The sequence below is a fragment of the Camelus dromedarius genome, chromosome 17, assembly GCF_036321535.1.
Source record: "Camelus dromedarius isolate mCamDro1 chromosome 17, mCamDro1.pat, whole genome shotgun sequence".
Lineage (NCBI taxonomy): Eukaryota > Metazoa > Chordata > Mammalia > Artiodactyla > Camelidae > Camelus > Camelus dromedarius.
The window spans coordinates 21,933,609-21,954,095 of record NC_087452.1 but is presented as its reverse complement, the minus strand read 5'-3'; the positions used below and the strand labels follow the sequence as shown (position 1 = coordinate 21,954,095).

General features: G+C 44.7%; 1 protein-coding gene and 1 long non-coding RNA gene across 11 annotated transcripts in view; one reads left to right on the top strand and one right to left on the bottom strand.

The window, feature by feature from the left end:
- The window catches only part of ADAMTS9 (ADAM metallopeptidase with thrombospondin type 1 motif 9), a 164,128-nt gene extending 157,479 nt beyond the window's left edge, over positions 1 to 6,649 (bottom strand). For all 5 annotated transcript variants that reach the window (XM_064496342.1, XM_031470683.2, XM_031470686.2 and 2 more), the window contains exons 1-3: positions 6,513 to 6,649; positions 5,559 to 5,959; positions 303 to 465 (exon numbers count right to left, since the gene is read on the bottom strand). In XM_064496342.1, coding sequence (XP_064352412.1) covers positions 303 to 465; positions 5,559 to 5,959; positions 6,513 to 6,627 — 679 coding nt within the window. In that variant the 5' untranslated portion in view covers positions 6,628 to 6,649. The remainder of the gene's footprint in view (positions 1 to 302; positions 466 to 5,558; positions 5,960 to 6,512) is intronic.
- Positions 3,784 to 20,487, top strand: part of LOC105095245 (uncharacterized) — a 310,436-nt gene continuing 293,732 nt past the window's right edge. For all 6 annotated transcript variants that reach the window (XR_004142522.2, XR_010384819.1, XR_010384817.1 and 3 more), the window contains exon 1: positions 3,784 to 4,319. This is a non-coding gene — a long non-coding RNA (uncharacterized LOC105095245). The remainder of the gene's footprint in view (positions 4,320 to 20,487) is intronic.

Genomic DNA, 20,487 nt, shown 5'->3' with positions numbered 1-20,487 from the left:
TAATCCTGAAAATCAGCAACTTCAACCAAAGAGGCAGCTCTGCCCAGAATGAGCGTGGAGTCACTGCTCAGTTCCAATCCTGGATGTGTTACTTGTTAACTAGGCAACTGTGGACAAGTTACTTAACCTCATCTCAGTTTCCACACCTGTACAGTGGGGATATACCTACCTTTCTTGAAGACTGAATAAAAGACAACGTATATCATAGCGCTTTGGAGTCTGTGCCAGATCTACATCTTTGTAGGATGGCAATTAACCCAGCTCACACAGCTGGGATCTCTGCTGAAGTGAGAAGCAAATACCTGAGGTGTCACATGCATGCCTTCCTGTTGAGGGCTCTCTGTGGGGGGCGCTGCGCCTATAGATAATGTGGGGTTTGTTTTGTTCCTCTTCATCTTCTTGTTCATCGATGGACAGTAGTGGTTCAATAAAATAATCCCCATCATGGGACCGGAATGTGCCCAGCTGCAAATAAAGAGAGATGAGAGGCTGATTTACTAATTCTCAGCAATTGGAAGGAAAAGACCAATGGAACGTTGCCAAGCGAATGGCGCCATCCTACCCAAGCTCTTCCCATGAGGGCTGCTTAAACTGAAAGTACTGCTGACATATTTGGAGAAGCAGTTTTTTTTTTTTTTTTTTTTCCCTTCACTCTCGGCCCTATCAGTACCTTACCCTTGATTTGACTCTACTCCACCTGACATCCAAATCAGTCTCTAAGAAATACTTCCTTGGGGCTCAAGTTCTAATTATAGTTACCCCTACAAGTTGTTGAAAGAGAGTGTTTTTGTGTGTGAAGACAGCCTGGAAATAGGGACAAGCGTGAGCTTCAAAGGGAAAAGACTACTCATGAAAGCCTTATTATTTCAAATTCAGGAAGCATCTGTGGATCACAAGGCACCCGAAGTGGCGCTGCCTATAACGCTGGCTCATGAGTCACTCATCATCTCTTCCCTTTACAATAGGGAGAGACATGGGATAAGAGTTTGCAGTCAGGCTGCCCTAGGCTCCAGTCCCAACACCACCATCTACCCACCCACCCACCTTGGGCAAGTTCCTTAACTTCTCTGAGCTTCAGTTTCCTTGGTTGTCAACTGAGAATAAAAATACTCACTGTCCTTACTTACTGTGCAGATTAAATGAGATAATGCATGTAAAGTGCTTAGCAAAGTGACATCTTGGAAGGGCTCAGAATGCCAGTGGCTTTTGGTGTTGTGGTGTTAGCCTCTGACCATCAGGATATAATTAGCATTTGCCAATCATTCTGAGCACCTTGAAAGATGTTAACTCTTTCTCCTCCCCTTCCCGCGTACCCCCAAGTTTTGCAAATAAGTGATGCTTCAAAGTTGAACCACCAGAACCAAACATTACCAGAGCGCTAACAAGTTCCCCAGGCCATGCTGGTGGACAGTGTTTAAAGGGAGAAATCAAGCTTTTCTGTCTTCCTTCATTATTCCTTTTCCCTCATGGGGGAAAAAATAAAGCAGAGGCCTTTGACTTTCCCCTGGACATAGGGAAATGAAATGATGTCCTTGAATGTCAGTGGTAGCGTATGCATCACCCAGGAGTCTATTAGATATTCCAATAATTGCACACCATCCCAAATCTGGTCCACTAATCAAACTATCTGGGGATAGGGCCCAGAAATCAGAATTTTAATGAGCACTGCATAGCATTCTTAGGCAAGATAAAGTTTTCAAGCACTAAAGTAAGATACTGGGTTTCCTGAACCCAACTAAATGTCAAAATTGCCTGTTAAGTTAAAAAAAATAACTTAGATTTGGGAATTATCCTATAACTGTAGATTGAGAATTTCCAAGGGTGAGGTCTAGCCTCTATATTTTTTTAAAAAACTCTCCATGTGATTCATAAGCCACTGACTGAAAGAGAAGACACCTCTGGTATAGTCTGGCGTCAGACTAAGAGAGAGGGTAGCTGGTTTCCTGAGACGAAGGGATTTAACAAGTTTATTTTCACCTAGGCATGTCTCTCTGTTTTCAATACACAACTCAGGTGTTCTCTGAGCACAAAGCAGGAAGCTTACCACAATGTGGAAAAGCTAGTAGAGACAGGCTATAAATATTGAGAAAGAAGCTGGGAGCCCATTTGGTGACGATCTGGCACCTTTGATTATTGCAAGGGGAAACTGAGGCTTGGAGGAAAGAAGGAGCTCATCCAAAGTTCCCCTTCAGTGATACAGAAGCAGCTGAACAGTACCAGTGCTGACTAGACCACAGATACCCTGACTGTAACCCACTGCCTTTTTGAAAAAGAAATTTGAAATACTCTTTAGGAACATAGATTCAGTCTCTGGCCCACAGTTAAGAACATGGGCCAGAAGGACTGGGTGGGAAACCCAACTTTGCCACTTAGTAGCTGTGAAACTTTCAGCAAGTTTCCAACTCTCTAAGCCTCAGTGTCCTTATCTGGAAAATGGGTTGTTTCAAGGATTGGGCTGTTGTGAGGATTTGGATGAGATAAGGTACAAATAAAGTTCTCATTACAGGGCAAGACACATAATAAGAATTCAATAAATGGTATGTGTATAAAGTCAAATTAATTTTGCGGCCAATTCTCAAAAGAGTTGCTTGACTGACATGTAATCCTTTCTTGGTTAAGGTGACCATTTATTCAAACACATGCACTAAGTACTTACAAGGCTCCAATATGGGAGAGAAGTGAATTGGTGCTGACTCTGCTGCCAAGGAAAAGGGGATAGAACACATGCTCCAAGAACTGTAATACCAGGGAGTGCATATTAAACATCATAAGAGAAACACAGGTATGCGTTTATAAAAATAGAGAGGCAAGGATGACTGCGGATCAAAAGACTACAAAGAGGTTTCCTGGGAAACGAGATATGGAAGTTATGTTCTGAAAGAAGGTATGATTTGAGCATGTGAAGCTGGGTGAGATGGCCAAGTAAATCCAAAGGCCCAAAGGCTATGAGGGAGGACTAGGATGGGAGGGAACGCAGAGAAATGAGCAAAAGCAGACCGCCTGCAATACAGGATTTGTGAAGGAAAGCCTGACAGAGGAGACCGGACTGGGGGTGTGTGGAGATGTTCACTAGGCAACGGGGAACTCTGTGAAGTAAGTGAACAGGGTAGTGACGTGATCTTGCGCCTTGTCATCATTAATCTGTCAGTAGTGTGTGACAGGGATTAGAGAGAGAGGAAAGGAGAAGAAGCCAGGTGGAAATATTTCTTAGACATTAGTCCTAATGAGAGAGGAAGAGAGAGGGGAAAAGGTCTACAATTAGAGTAGAGATATTCAGAACAGGTGAGAAACACAGCTGAGAGGGAATTCAGGGAAACTGATAATGGACTGGTGGGGTGGGGTGGGGGGAAAGGCTGGAATGGCCCACTGTAAAGAGTGAAAGATTTCCTGGAAGGTTTCCTGCGTGGGCTACGAGGAATGTCACAATACTAGTCATGATACTACTGTTACTGAAATGGGAAGGGGACGTTTTTAGAGGAAAGATAAATTCCAGGAGGAAGACAAAGGGGCAAAGGTTTTGGAGCTAGATTAATCGCTGAAGATAGAAACAACTACAGTGCATATTTTTTCAGAGGTATGCTAGATCTTCCCCACCGCGTCCCCCTCGCCCAAAAAAACCAGAGCCAGACTGGAAATTAAACGCAATACAAATGGACTTATCTTAGTCTACGCAATCCATCGGTCTTTCTGAAGTCCTGGCCCTCAGTTCCCTGTGAGAGTTAAGAACTACACGCAGTTCCACGTGCGAGTTACCACCTAAAATTGCCAATAGAAATTAAGGTCCTGCGCAGTAAACTATTTGTACAACTGCTGGGGCCACTCAGCGTGGTGTGGAGGCGGGGAGGGAGGAGGAGTAAAGGCTGTTTACAAACTTGACGTACACACGCAGCCCTAGCAGTAAGGTTCTGGAATTGGGGTTACAATCTTGGGATCTGAGGGCGCTCTGAGGCTTTGGGTTCCAGCACCTGACTTAATGGCCACCCAGACCATAACCTTTAGAAGAACAGAAAGATTCCAAGCGTCTTGGGGCAGCGGTGACTCACTGCAGCACCCCCTCCCGCCTCAACAAACTGCCGTCTCCGCCCACCCCCAAACAATTTCAGCAACGCACCGCGGCTTTGGGCGCTTTGCTGGAGGCTAGAGGGGTTCACCTCCATCCCTGTATCCAGCAGGCTAAACCTCCTCCTAGCAGTCTTCAAGCCTGCCTTGCTTCCCACCCGACCCCTCGGTTGAGCTGGCGGAGATGGATACGACATCCAGATGCGAAACTCTGGACCCACTAACTGCTGCGCGCGGAGGTGGACAGCCAAAAGCCCCGGGTAAGTATCTATGTTTCCACATATAAAAGGTAACAGCGGGGAGTCTGGGCGCTCTGGGGAAAAGTGATCGCATCACTGCTGCTCAGGGCGCACAGCGCCTTGTGCTGGGAAAGCCTGACCCGAGATAGTTTCTGCGTCACAGCGCGTGGCAGAAACGCATGTCGCTTGGGAAAGTCCAAGAACCGCTCTCGCTCGGGCCAGAACCTTACAGCAGGTCTTCAGACATCATGAGGGGAGACAGCGGACGTCGTGGGGGACCGACTGGAGGGCAAGTGGGATTGGAGGAGTAGTAAGCACGGGGGTCGGGGTACCAGCTCGGATCCCCGGATAAATGTGTATTTTGCAGTACAGGGAGGTGGCCGCCCTGCCCTCTCGCTCTCCTTCTCTAGGGAAACATGCCCCTCAGGCTCCCTTTTCCGACTCTCTGGAACCCCATGGGTGGTAGAAACCCCAGAAGAACTGAAATCTCGTCTGAGCAGCCTGTCTAAGCTCTCCCCCAGTATTGCTGCTTCCTGGGGCCACCCCGCCAGCAGGGTGCAGAATCGGACTGCGCCGCACCCCCACAGCTAGTTTCCTCCCTAATTCAAAGCGTCCGGGGCAGGCTCCGCCCTCTTCCCCGCCCCCGGAGCCCTCGGCCCACCCTTCCGTTCCTGGGACGGGACCTATTCCTTGTCAATCCAGTTCGGCCTCAGGGTTCCTCGCGCGTGAAAAAAAAAGGCCCTGAGAGAACGCGGGGACTCTAGATTACGCACCGCCCTCCACGCCACACAGAAGGAACTCCCCGTACCCGAGGCTGGGGATCCTCAGCCCACACGCCCGACTCAAGACGCGCCAATAAGGACTCGGGTCCTCCCTGCGCTCAGCTGCTCCGCTCCTGGGCGGCGGAGCTTGCTGCAAGGAAGGGCAACTCTCCCCGACTTTGGAAACCGACTTCCCAACCGCCTACCGGCTGAGGGGAACGCGCAGCTGAGCCGAGTTCGGACCCTAGAAAGCTCCGAAGCATCCAGAACCCCCCGGGAGCGGATGCGTGCGCTCCTCTCGAGTGTAAGCGCACGCACGGGGCTAGCCACCCAAGCCGCAGGACGCAAACGAGTTTGCAGCTGATGTTTAACGCCAGAGCGGAGACGGCGCAGTGAGGGTCTTAGGCTAGTGAGCAATTAAGTCTTCCAGAAGCGGGTGAGGAGGCAGGAGGGCGAGGCAGGGGAGGCAGGGGAGAGGAGGAGGCGCGCTCCCACTTACCATTCCTGAGCAGAGGCTGATGACCGCCGTGTGCTCGGACTTGGTATTGACATGGCCTTTGTAGAAACAGTGCTTGAGTTCCGCTTCCTCCTCGGAATAAAACTTTGTCTGGTTCACCCCGGGTGCCCCGAGGAGGGTGACAGTGAACAGTGGAGCGATAAATCCAGCATGGGCGGTGAGATTAAATAGAAATTGCTGGCCGAAGGAGGAGAGGCGGTAATGCGCCTGGGAGGAGGTAGCGGAGGAAGAGGAGGAGGCGAAGGCAGGCCAGGGGTCAGAGGCTGAGTTAATGCTCCGTCGCCTTCTTTTGAAGTGCACGTTCGTGGGAAAGGGTTCTCCGAGAGCGTTCACTCTAATGGGAGATGCGATTTCGTATTCGCTCAGTGTCTCTAATAATTTCACTGCAGAGAGAAGCAGAGGCATATGAACCTTTTAATTTAAAAATGAAGGTGGGAGCTTTGTTCTGAGTTATTTCCCAGCTGTTTGTTTTCCTCATTGGAGTCAATCCCTTCACCTTCAGTCTCTGGACAGATACTTGCTGAACACCCACTATGTGCCAGAAACAGTGCTAGGCGCTGAGGATATACCGTTCGGAGCCAGAGAATGAAAAAGTCAAAATACGTAAGATTACAGATCGTGACAAATACTCTGAATAAAATAAAACATTCTGCTACTTGGTGTCCCCCCGTTACTAAGTAACTATAGTTTGGGGCCTGGGGTGGGAAAGGAGAAATAAAAGAGAAGAGGGAGACGACTAAGTTCGTTCCAGTGTCTCTCTCTAGAAATTGGCTAGGAATGACCTAAAAAAGGGAGAGGCTGCAAAGCGGGAGACAATTCTTTCTAGGAAAAGGAGAGAGAGGGTGAGGCCTCCACTGCGAGGTGGCCGCTATCGGACGCGGAGGCTGGGATGTGGCGGCGGGCGCGGAGGGGTCCCGGTGGCCGGAACCTCGTTACCTTGCCTCGGGTGCAGCCTGTCCTTGCGCACGGCCGCCGCGGCGTCTGGGCTCCCCATCTCCGCCAGGTCCCGCACCAGGAGCGTTAGCAGTGTGGCCCAGGATACAAACTGCATGGTGCTCCCCACCCCTCCCCCGCCACCCCCACCCCCCTCCCTCCTGCCCTCCTTGGCTGCGGCGGCGGCGACGCTAGGCAGCGGCCGCGGAGAGCGCGCGGAGCCCGGCGCCCGCCGCCAACTTTTGACTTTAGGAGTCGCTGAGGTCTCGCGGCGAGGGTCCCGTCTGCGCTCGGCTGAGCAACGCCGCCGCCTGCCGAGAGCTGAGCCGCTCGGGCCGCAGGAGGAGCGGGAGGAGCAGGAGGAGGAGGAGGACTGGGGCTCGGCTGCTCGGCCGCATAATGTCCAGGGAGCGGGCAGGAGAAGGCGCCGAACGTGCGCTCCGAGGCGCGCCGGGCGCCCTGTGCTGGCGGGGATAGCGGAGCGGCTTCTTGAATGGGGGTCTGGGGGGGCGGAGGCGGGGGGGCCGCGGGTCCTCCGCTGCTCAAATACCCCCGGTGCCCGCCTCTAGGAGGAGAGGGGAGGAGAAAACGGAGCGAGCGGGGACCGCCTCCTTCCAGACCGTGTCCCCTCCTCGGCCGGCCCGTGCGGGACTCCCAGACGGCCTCTGCCTGCAAGAGGCGGAGGCCAGAGGCGCTGGGAGCGCCCGGGCAGCCTATCGCCGTGCCGCCACCTCTCGGGGATGGGCTTTTCTGAGATTCCCTGCGGTGGGGTGAGGGAGTAGAGAAAGTTCTCTCCCCTTCCTAGCGCTCGCAGTCTCTTTCTCTCGTCTCCTCGCGCCTTTCTCCCCTCCGAATCTCCCTTCTCTTCCTCGCCCTCTCTCTGCCCCGCTTTCCCCTCTTGTGATTTCTTCGCCCCCTTCCACTGTGCCCCTCTCTAGTTCCTGCATCTCTCCCTTTGCTTTCCCCTTTCTCTCTCTTCTGTCCCCATCTCTCTCTTTTCTCTTTGCCCCTCTATGTATTTCCGCCCCTGACTGTCCCCTTCTTTTGATTTCTTATAACTGAAAGTGGCCCAGCGCAGGAGCGCCTTTTCCCTTCCTACCGTTCGTCACTAGGGATCAGATTCGGCATCCGAGCTCTGCTCTCGGTTTAATCGCCCTAAGTCTAGTTTTAGAGATGGGGTTCTTAATCTTGCGTTTTGGGATGTGTTTCAAATCCACGTTCTCCTCAAAGTTTCGCAGAGCTTTAAAACTCTGCTTTCCCCAGCCTCCGTCAGCATACAGAGGGGGTCCATAGCTTTCTGTAGGTCTCCGGCCCAAAAAAGGTTAAGAACCGCTCTGGGCAGCGAGAGGGGGCGGGGACTTCGGAGCCCCCGAGGGGCTCCGGGTTTAGAGATATCGGGGTGGGAGGGGGGTGCGGCGGAGTGCTAGGGGAGTGTTGGACTCCGAGGGGAAGCACCAGTGCCGGGAGGGATTTCTCAATCACTTCCGCTTGCTTTTCGCCATGCAGATGCTTGGAGCCGCTCAAAGCTGACACTTCAAGCTATACCTACCTCTGCTTTGGGATACAAATGTGGAAGTCAGAAATTATGCTGGAAGGGGTGTGTGTGTGTGTGTGTCAGAGATGTGTGTGTGTGTCAGAGAGAGAGGTGTGTGTGTGTGTGTCAGAGAGAGAGATAAAAGAGGTGCTTAATTCTGGATGTTTCAAACACTTTTTGTAAAAAGTATGTCTAATGAATATTTGTCCAAGAGCCCCAGTACAGTTTTCTGTTGCTGGCTGGCACCCAGGGTTGAAAATAAAAGACTGGCAACACCTGGGACCAAATAACAGCATTCTGTGTGTCCACTATTCTGGAATCACTAATGCATATATTTCTCCTGGTAGAGGGAAAAATGACTTGACAAGACTGGAATTTCCTAGAGAAGTTATTAATCCAAATAGACCAATGCTGTGATTAACTGTAGGACTGGAATTTATGATGGGTATGCAAGGTATAAAGACAGTAACATAGGAACACCTGTCAAGTGCCCAATCAGGTTTTTAAAGGATAACATTTAATGCTTTTTCTTAAACCTTCAACATAATTCACTAAAAGACGTATCTTCTAATACACAACCTTTCTTTCTATTATGTAATAAAAATTCCTCACAAAAATAATAAATAAAAAATTCCTCACAGTGTCTGAGATTTGCTGAGAGTATAGCTAGGAATAAAAAAATAATAAGAAATCAAATTACTAGCTGATTCCGATGGAAAATATTCTAGGACTTCAACTAAAAATTGCTCAAAAATGTAGGACGTTTCAATATTTCCTATTAAACAATCCTCTTTTTGAATTTAAATTCCTCCTGATAGAGAATCTAACAGAATAGAAATCATTATATATCAGGATACAAATTTCCTTTGTGCACCTTTCTCCTTAGCTTTCTTTCTAGGACTTGGCATTAAAGGATGAACTTTGTTTACTCTTTCTGAAGACTGCTATGGATACAAGCAATCATTTCCACAACTGATAGAGACAACAAATGCAAAGTATCCCTTGCAATCTCCTGAGATGACCAAGAGCCTGGATTTCTGAATTTCTCATCCTCAGTGAGTTCAGTCATCCTTTCTTAAGGGTTATTAGCTTAACTCTGAATTTACATCTGTAAACAAGTCTCACAAAACCTTAGGGAGATGCCTGAAATCATAAGAAATGAATAGGACAATTGAGCTAGCTAACTAAATAATTCATGTGAAAATCTTTTGTCTGAATAATAATAATGATAATAATCACTGAGTATGTACCATTTATCACCCATGTGCATTTAATACAGCATTTAATGTAATTCTTCCAGCATCCCTATGAGGCAGGTAGGATTAGTAATTTCATTTTACAGACCAGGACACTGAGGTCTAAAGAGGTAAAATAACTTGATAAGGGTCCCGCAACTAGTAAGTGAGAGACATAATTCAAATTCTGTTTCAGTAGTTTAGTCCAAATTTATAATTATCATATATACTGAATCCATGACTCATCAGAAATGTTGCTAGATTTTGCGGAGGGGTTGGTTTGGATGAGAGTGGCTAAAATCATCCAGAGAGTGGCCTTGACTGTCTTTTCTATGTCTAATTTTTCTTTGGCTCTCTAACTCTTTTCTACTGTTCATTATTTCATGATAATCATCTTAACCATTTTATTGATATTTCACATTTCCCTCAGCATCTAATATAGGTCTGGCACATAGTAGGAGCTCAGGAAGTATTTATGGGATGAATGAATATATATTAACCTTCTATTTTGTTTCAGTTGTGCTAAAATGACTTCTTTAACATATTTATAATAATACAATTATATTAAGGTAGATATATAGTCATATATAAATAAATAATATAATTAATAAATGAGAAATAAATTTATACTTCATATCCCTTTAAGGAATACCTGCCACCAGATTTTAGGCCAGAAAGTCACTGGAATAACTATTTAGAGAAGAATCACAACTACATGATTTTTTAGATTTTTTGGTACATACATTAAGAATTATGTACAAATTAAAATGTATGTGTGCCAATCAATAAAGTGTAAGTTATGAAAGAAAAAAATACATATGCGGTTTGGAACAAGAATGTAACATTACCTGAGTGCAGGAGGGAAGAGTGGATTCTGCCATAACTGACTCCTCCCAAGAGTTTGCTCTGAAAGCACAGTTTGCTGAGGTCACCTGGAGTTAATGGATGGCAGGTTTTAGCCCATCTTCTTCTCCCAGGCTTTACTGGAATTGAATGTTATTGTAGGTTCAATGGGAGGCTTCTTTGGCTGCTTCTTCATGAAAATTGGATCCTAGAGGAGTGATGATTGGGATTAGTCACAAGGGAGAGATAGTCTGGTCAATGGAAATGCGAAAGATGACATCACAAATGACTTTGCAGAACACCGGTGAAAACAGCAGGAAGGAGATTGGAAGCAAAGCTATCCATTTCCACAGAAAGGGAAAACCCACACCCAAATGATAGGGTGAGACCAGGAGCCAGAATTAAAGTGAATGGCTTCCTGAGTGGTCAGCAGTAAGCACTTTCAGGAACAGATAAGCCCATGGTACTGGGTAGCATTGGATTCTGGCAAATGACGCACCACGCATGTGATGTCCTAACTCTGCGGCCTTGAGCAGCGCCCCTCTGATCCAGTTTTATGTTTGCTTAGTGGAGGTGGGGAGAAACTGTGTCATCTGTACGTGCCACAGATGAAATGAGCTTAGTAGATTTTTTAAAGTCTTCTGAATACTGACTTCAACCTAGCATAACAGAGAGAAGGGAGTTTCTATTGTTAATACTAAGATTCTTTTCATTGAGTTCCTACTTTGTGTTAATGATTTAATCCTCATGGCCGTCCTGCCATCTGGGTTCTACTCTTCCCATTTTACATATGATGAAAATAAGATTCAGCAAAGTTACATCACCTGCCCAGCATTACAGAGCTGTGATGTGCTGAGTTGGGATCCAAACAGGACTCAGTTTACCTCCAAAGCTTGTGATCTCCGTTATTCAGAGCAGCCTAAGGAAGAGAAAGACAGACATTCACCTAATTGTTCTTGATCATTCAGTCTTTATACGTGGCCTGATGAATATGATCTGTAAGAACATTATTTTCTTTTCTTTTAATGCTAAATCTGAAGTTCTAAATAACTCCTCTCAAGCCTATGTGGAAAGTCATAGTTCCAGTCTTCAAGGTGGCGCTAGAAAGCTTATGACAAGCTTATGGCAGTTCTGCAAACTTGTTCACTCGCCGCGTGTTCCTTGCCTACTTATCACTCCAGAAGATGATAATTTAGCTATTGGCCAGGCTCTAGAGCCTCAAATGAATCCCACTAATAATTGCCTGAGACTCTTTTGGGCCTTAAATCCTTATTCTGCCCCTTGTGGTACCTGTGGAACGAGACCTTCAGACCTCGGGTTCAACGTAGTAACTACAAATGATTCAGAAGTGCTGGACTTCCTAGCTCAGATCCAAACCACTCTTAAACTGAAGCCAAGTTACAAAGCGGTACAATGTGTGCAAATACAATTTCACCATTTTCTAAAAGTGCACATTCAACATCAATAGTTAGGTATGCTAGCATGGAACCTGATAACGCTCAAGAGTATGGAGAGATGCGCCAGGACGCTACATGCCCCGTGAGCCCTGAACTTCTCCTGTCCTAGCTTGTTTCACACTTTTTGTTCTTATGTTCTTATTATTTGGTGTTCTTTGTTAGACTTTAAACTACACAAGGGCAAGGAGCAAATCTATTACCCTTGCCACTGTCTCCCCTTGGTGGTACCTAAGAGGCACTCAATAAATATTTCTTAAACGAATGAGTTTACTATTGCCATAAAATTGTTCCTAGTTCTCAGAGCCAGTGTTTCTTTTAATTTGTAAAAGTCATTCTTACACACACACACACACACACACACACACACACACACACACACACACACACACAGAGTCTCAGGGATGATTGAGATAATCTCCATGACTTACTCATGGGAAGAAAGTCCTGCTTTAATTAGAATCTTATCATGACTATTACTTTCTGGAGTAGAAATTTGCAGAGCTAAGCTCTCCCCAATGGCGACTTCAGGATTGTGAGCATGGAAAGTAAGAGACTAACACTGTAGGCACTTTCCCATATCTTTCCATATCCTGCAAAAAAATCGGAGTTAACTGCCTCGAAGGGATGCTATGAAACAAATGGACTGATGCAGGTGTCGGCTTAGTGGCTGGCACAGAGTAAGTGATCACTAAGTTTAAACCAGCAGTCTCACCTGCTGACTAACGCATCTGCTAGTTAGGAAGAGTGGTTCCTGATTCAGTTTGACAGAGAAGGACGCAGGCAGCTCAGCACTCCTTCCCCATTTAATTTCCTTCCATCCCCACCACCAATTCACGGGTCTTTCTCCTACTGGGAAAGAAAATATGCCACGTGCATGCTTTTATTTCATTGTGTATTTTTTTCACACTCATCCTTGCTGTTAGTCCCTTTGTCCTTTTCAATATTTTTCCCATTTTTAACAAACATCTTTACTCCCTCTTTCTCAGATTCTGCTCAAATTAGCAGTTCAGGTAAGTCTGATTTAGCATTTTTTCAAGCATCGGGCTTTTTTTTCTGGAAGAATATTCTACATAGCTGAAATATTAACCAAAACATAATTTTCCCTCTGAACGTTAAAAAAAAAAACCTTTTTATATGGTAAACGATATTTACACATGCTGAAATGTAATTTCCTGAGCCAGACGATGCTTCATAGGTTGTCTATCGTAATGGTATTTATTATAGGAATGGTTCACCTTAGTGACTGCTTACTACTTCTCAGAATAGTAGATAACATGGTATTCAGTCCTTTTGACAGCCCAATGAAATGGGAATTATATGAGCTCCACTTTCCAGAGGAAGAAATAAAAACACAGAGGGGATAAGTAACTGGCCCAGGGTTACACAGCTAATGAGGACCTATGTGGGCATTCAAAAGTAGACTTTCAGATTTCAAAGCCTGTACTTTTTTTTAATGTTAAATTGAGTCCACCTACTGTATTGAATTGACAACTGGAGAACATTTTTAATTAAAAGAATTTTTTCCTTCCAGTTTTATTGAGATATAATTGACATATACCACTGTATCCCCCTTTTTTTTTTTTGTGGTGGTGGGAGGTAATTGGGTTGTATTTGTTTATTTATTTATTTTAATGGAGGTACTGGGGACTGAACTCAGAACCTTGGGCTTGCTGGGCATGCACTCGATCACTGAGCTATACCCTCCCCTCCTCAAGGCCTGTATTCTTAAACCATGACATTATGCTGACTCTCATGTGTATTTATGTTTTCTTAAGCTCAATACAGGATACAGTGTGATGGTCAGGGACACAATCTCAAAGACCAGAAATCTAGATGTTAGAAAAAATTCAGATAATCAGGCCAACTGAGGGAGGAGGCCACTGGGGGTCTGGTTTAGGGAGTCGGTCACAAAATGATGGGGATTCTGGACATCAGGCAAACTGGGGTTGAGGAGGAGAATGCTTTTCCAGCACCCAAACCACTCACTGATCTATAAGACTGGCCCTTGGCAACACTGGTGCCCTTCAGTGGTCTCATGGCAACGACCATCCTTATAAACTCCCACGGCCCTCAGTTCAGCCTGGTATCTTTGTTCAGTTTTCCATGCTGTATGGTGGCGCTTGCTATTAAAACAGCGAATGGCCAAGAGGCCTGCCTTAGAGTTAGTTATAAAGTCGTGCAGGATTTGCATTCCCCGTGAGCTTATGTGGAAGCCCGCCACAAAGAAGGTCTTGAAAGAACTTTTCAAAATATCTCAGCTGCTGTGACTACCAGGGATGATGGAGAGGGGCTAGGGGCAGGGAGGAATACTTTCATTTCCCAAATTCATGTGCAAAAACCTAGATGCATCTCATGCACCAGCTTGACCCAGTAATGAGATTACGTGACATCAAATCAATGCCAGTTGGAAATGGTATAGTCATCACGTGCCGCCTTTGAATTAATTGGCACCAATAACACAGAATAGGTTGCTTCCTGAAATGTAAGCATAGCAATTAGCACCTTGTCAAGTCCCTATCAGAAATTGGCCAAAACACTGCCTTTTTTCCCCCCCACTTAAAAAACAGGTCTGACAGTACATATCAGTGGCATTCATGGCAGGTATATCTGGAATGAAGTTCAGCTAACTGTTGGGCTCTGTACAAGAGGTGCAGTTACAAAAAGCAAGACTTTGGAGGTATAATTTTCTTCTGGGCGCTTTCACCGCAGTTGTCGTGCTGCCTGAATTCCGATTACAGTCGGCAACACAAATCTACCCACACACATTTTTTTTAGTCAGCACTTCTAACAGCTGATTATTCTGTTCATTAATTCTGACCACAAACCCGGACCTCTTGGAACTTGTATTTGCTCTAATGTACCTTTTCCAACAAAGCAGACATCACGGGAAATGACTCCCTGAGCAGTGACTCTGGTCCTCGCGTCCAGGAGGGGCAGAGGTTCCTAAAAATGGAAAATGGACACGATTCAAATCCTGTCCTCCCCACTTCCCTGAGCAGGTGGAAAGGGGAGGGAACCCTCAAGAGAGAGTAAATGCTATAAATTATTAGGCAATTATTAAAGAGTCAGGAAGAACAGTGTGTTTTAACTTCATGTATAAACATGTCCAAGGTGTATTAAGTAAGTGAGTCACAGTGTTGTTTTGTGTATTTGGGTCCTATCATAGTAAAAACACAATAAAACAGCAACAGCAAAATCTCAGCCTGGGTTACAACAGGATCTGCCCCGAAAAAAGTCTAGAAAGATGGATACACATCAAATTATAACCATACGACTATGATCCCTGAGGCTGGGACTTACAGAGATCTTTTACACTTTTTTCATTTCTGCGATACTCATTTCCATATTGTTTGCTTATTTTTACAAGAATATATTACTTTTTTAATGAGAAAAATAATTTTTAAATCAAGACACAAGATGTAAAGAAACTACAATGTTATCACCACCCTTAGGGAAATGTTTCCTCAGAAAGTACACGTAATGTTAGCTTTTTGTGTAACATTCAACGTGTGTTTCACTATTTGCAAATAACCCTACGTATATTGTATATCTGTAAACAGACACTCGGGAGATTTATGATAGCTCAGTCAGGCTTTTAGTGAAGTTTGAGGGGAGCTTGTGATTTAGATAGAAATTGAAGTGTTCGATATACAGTAACTGTGGATTTAAAATGTGATTGGAAAATGCTAACCGAGTAGCAGGAAAACATATGCGCTTACTCAACCCTGACTATATAAACGGGGAAGACAGTTGTTTATTTATTCAATAAATATTTATTGAACACCTACTATGTACCGTGCATTTTGCAGACAGCAGAGGAGTTCACAGTCTACTGGGGAAGAGAAACACAAAGTAAGTAGGTAGGTGAACAAGGGTCTAATTAAACATTGTTCTAAGTATTGTAGAGGAGATTAAAAGGGAGATAGTTGAGATGAGGTGAACAGAGAAGTCTTCTTGGAGAAGCACTCGATAAACTGAAGCCTAGATAGTAAGAAGGAGCCAGCTCCTTAAAGAACAAGCAGAAAAATATTCCCGGCAGATAGAACAGCAGTACAAGATCTGAGATAGGAAAGAAGCGGGGTGGGGGGGGGGGGGTGGGGGGGGGGAGGCGGTGTCAGAGCCCAAAGAAGCCCTTGTGGCCTGAGTTCTGCGAAGGAGGAGGAGGAAGGAGGAGGAGGGATGGAGAGTAGGGCTGTGAGCCAGCCAGGAGCCAGGTGATACAGGGCCCTACATTCAGGTGAGGAATCTGCATTTCATTCTGAGTGTTGGGGGAAGCCATGGAGAAATCTCTGGCAAGGAGATGGTAAGACACTCTTTTGGTTTGGAGAAAAACTCCCTCTGGCTACTGTGTGGAGGATGGGATCCAGGAGGATATTGTGTTGCTCAAATGAAGATCAAGGTGGCTTTAACTAGTGTAGTGGTGGTGGAGGTGGCAGGAGTGAGACATGAGGAAGTTTTTTTTAAAGACAATCCACAGGACGTGGTGAAGGATGCTGTAAGGGGGATGAGAAGGGGGGGCATCAAGAATAAGCCCCAAAATGATTATGCAGAAATTGCTGTCTTATATACATAGAAATAAACAACTAGATAAAGACTATAAAGGAATAAAACCCCACATACAACAGCAACAAAACCGCCTGGGGTAGAAATAACAAGGAACATGCAATGCCTGTGTGAACACTGTTGTAAAACCCTAATGAAGACTTCAGAGGAGGTGTGAGTAGATGAGAAAACACCATATTCTTAGGATGACTGAGTATCACGAAGGTGCCCATTCTCCCTAAGACAGTTTATAAAATGATTGGAAATACAATATAAATACCAAAAATTTGTTTCTCTTATTTCTGTCTTGTTTGATCGAAACAAAATTAAGGCAAAGTTTATTTGAGAAGATAAAAAGCAGCTAGGAAAACTTCAAAAATGAAGAGCAATGTGGAGGATCTAGTACGAATACCAGATATTAAAATATAATGTAAAGCTTCAGTAAATAAGCAGGGTGATACTGGACTGTGAATGAACAGAAAATGCAATGGAAGAGACCAGAAAATCCAGAAACAGACCCAGCCGTGGGAATTTCATTTCTGATAGAGATGGCTTCTGAAACTGATTGGGAAAACATGGACTGCTCACTATTAGAGCTAGAATGGCTTAAATTTTTTTAATAATAAAAAAAATTAAAAATTGATGGTGAGAATGCAGAGAAAAGGGAACCCTCATATACTGTCGGTTGGAATGTAAATTGATGCAGCCATTGTGGAAAACAGTATGGAAGTTTTTCAAAAAATCAAAAATAGAACTATTACATGACCCAGCAATTCCACTCCTGGGTATATATCTGAAAAAACCCAAAATTTTAATTTGAAAAGACACCTGCACTCCAATATTCACAGCAGCATTATTTATAATTGCCAAGATATGGAAGTAACCTAAGTGTCCAACAACAGATGAACGGACAAAGAAGTATATCTCAGTATATATACTGCTCAGACATAAAAAAGAATGAAATTTTGCCGTTTGCACAACATGGATGGATTTGGAGGGCATTATGCTAAGTGAAATAAGACGGAGAAAGATAAAATACTGTATGATATCACTCATATGTGGAATCTAAAAAATATGACAAACTAGTGAATATAACCAAAAAAGAAGCAGACTCACAGATACGGAGAACACACTAGGGGTTACCAGTAGGGGGAGAGGAGCAATATGGGGGTAGGGGAGTAACAGGTGCAAACTGTTAGATATAAAATAAGCTACAAGGAGGTACTGTACAGCATGGGAATACAGTCTTCTATAATAACTGCAAATGGATGCAACCTTTAAAAACTGTTTAAAAATAACAATTAAAAAAGTTGAATCTGTACCTCATACTTTAATACTCCCTTGATTCATACCAAAAGGATCAAAAATCGAATGTAAAAGTTAAACCAAAACAGGTCTTGAAGGAAACAGGAGTGAACACTAACTTTTTATCTGTGGCAGAAGGAAGGTCTCCTAATGATGACTGAAAACCAAGTCATGCAAGAAAACAAAAGTTAAAATACTTAACTTCATTACCAAACAAATAAAAGCAAGTTCTGCCTGACAAGAAATATCACAGTCAAAGTCAAAAGTCAGATGACAAACTGAGAAAACATATTTTCAGCTCATAACACAGAGAGAGATCTTTCCTTCAATCCAAAAGAAAACTCTGCAAAAGTTACCAACTAATGGCTCACAAGAAAGGAAATACAAATGGTGCCGACTTGTGAAAAGATACTCAGTTTTACTCTTAATAAGAAAAATTCAGATTAAAGCTATAATAATACCAGTTTTTCAGCTATCAGGCACAATCCTGATAAATACAGTAAATTATTAAGGCTTTGGGGAGCTCTAATACATTGCTGTTGAGTGTATAAACATAAACTGACACAACCCCTAAGAAGGCAACTTGACAATGTTTATCAAAACTGCAAAAATCACATACTCTTTGACCTAGCATTCTCCATCTTACATAAATCAGATATTTATATAAATCAGATTATAAATCAGATATGTAGAAAAAGGACATGCATGGGTTCTTTGTTGGTTGCAGCATCATTTCTAAAGGCACAAAATCACAAGCAATGAAAATATAAACTATAGGGGATGGATTAAATCCATTAAGATATGCATACAATGAAACACAGTGCATTTGTAAAAGGAATGGGACTTTTTGTGTATCTGTGTGTATGTAAGAAGTGGAGAAAAATAACATTACAAATACTTGTATTTGCTTACGTATTCTAAAGAAACTCTGAACACGTATGTTCGAAGATAAGCGGAGTGGTTACCTTGGGAACTGAACAGATGAGGGATGTATTAGTCTGCTAAGGCTACATATTAGTCAGGGTTCTTCAGAGAAACAGATCCAGGACTCCAAGATTGTGTGTGTGTGAGTGTGTGTGTGTGTGAGTGTGTTTGTGTGTGAGAGAGACGTAAAGAGATTTATTATAAGGAATTGGCTTATGTGATTATGGAGGCTGCCAAGACCCAAGATCTGCAGGGTGAGTCAGCCAGCTAGACACCCAGGAGAGCTGAGAGTTCAGTTTCATCTGAAGGCCAGCAGGCCCAAGACCCAGGAAGAGCCTGTGTTTCAGGTGGAGTCTGAAGACAAGAAGAAGCCCATGTCCCTGGTTCAAGGCCATCAGGGAGGAAGAATTCTCTCTTTCTAGGCCTTCAACTGGTTGGATGAGGCCCACCCACAGTATGGAGGGCAATGTCCTTGACTCGCTCTCCTAGTTTAAATGTTAATCTTATCCAAAAACACACTCACAGAAACACCTAGAATAATGTCTGATCAAATATCTGGGCCCTCCAGTCCAGTCAAGTTGACACATAAAATTATCCATCGCAAAATACCACAGACCGAGTGGCTTACACAACAGAAATTTACTTTCTCATGATTCTGGAGGCTGGAAGTCCACAATCAAAGTACCAGCAGGGTGGTTTTCTGGTGAGGCCTCTCTCCTTGGCTTACAGATGGCCACCTTCTTGCTGTGTCCTCACCTATCATCCTCTCTGTGTGACACACTCCTGATGTCTCTTCCTCTTCTTACAGGGAACACCAGTCTTACTGCATTAGGGCCCCGCACTTTTCTCATTTAACATTAGTTATCTCCTTAAAGACCTTATCTACAAACATAGTCACTTTGGGGGTTAGGGCTTTAAGACAGGAATTTGACAGGGACATAACTCAGTCCATAACAGGGGGTAAGGGTGGTAGGGAGACTTTCATTGTTTGCCTTTTTATACCTACTGGGTTTTAAGCCACCAGAATGTATTCCCTCTTTCAAAAGATTTTAAAAATGAATTCCGCATTTCTTCCTCGAGAAACTTAGAAGACACTGGTGCCATTCGCTGGGATGGAGAAGGCTGAGGGAAAAGTAGTTTGGCAGGGTGACAGTGGATGGGGAGCATTGGAGAGGTATGGGAGGCACCCTAGTGGAATGTCAGTGGGGCAGCTGGTGTTCAGAAGAGTCTGGATTGGAGGTGAGAAAAAAGAAGTCTGCATGTTTACAGAACCAGGGAAATGCAGAGCACCCAGGGCAGAGGTTCTCAAATTTTGTTTAGCTCGCTTCAGAATCACCTGGAGGGCTTGCCAAAACTGCAGTGCAGGGCCCCACCCTCCAGTTTCTGATTCTGTTGTTCTAAGGTCAAGCACAAGAATTCACACTTCCAACAAATCCCAGGGGATGCCGGTACTGCCGGATGGGAACCCCACTTGGAGAACCACTAGCCTAGGGCAATGATTCTCCCTTCTAGCCTCCTATTAGTATCAAGCAGATTGCTAAGAGAAAAAAAGACCGTTACCTGTGACCCACCCCACTGCAGGCCAGTGAAGTCAGGACCTGTGGGAAGTGGGCCTGGGCACTGGTAAATTTTCAAAGCTCCCCAATTGATTCCAATGGACAGCTTGGGAAGAGAGCTTCTGATTAAGGGAAAGAGACTCTGGAGAAAGAAGAAAAAATCAAGAACAAAGACTTTAGGCTGCTACCTTTGAAATGAGCTGAAGGAAAGGAAGAATCAACCAAGAGACTGAGAAGTGAAGAGATGAAAGGAAAAACCAGGAGCCCCACGCGTAGCAGACAGTCAGGAGCTGGCAGGCTCCGTACTGGGTTCTGGCAGTAAAGATTACAAGTAAGACCTGCACCACTTCCAAGGCACTTCCTCAGACTTAAGGACCAAGCTGCTCTTTTAAAGAAGCAAAGACATAATCTCTCCACTTTTTGATGTGTGTCCTGGAGAAATACTTGCTTGTGTTCCCCAGAACACCTGTCAAGGACTTCATGGCCACACTGCTGTCATAGTGAAAAAGGCTGGAGACAGCATGTCCTCAGCAGAAGGATGGCTGTATTACAGAAAGCAGTACGTTTATGTGGCAGGACACG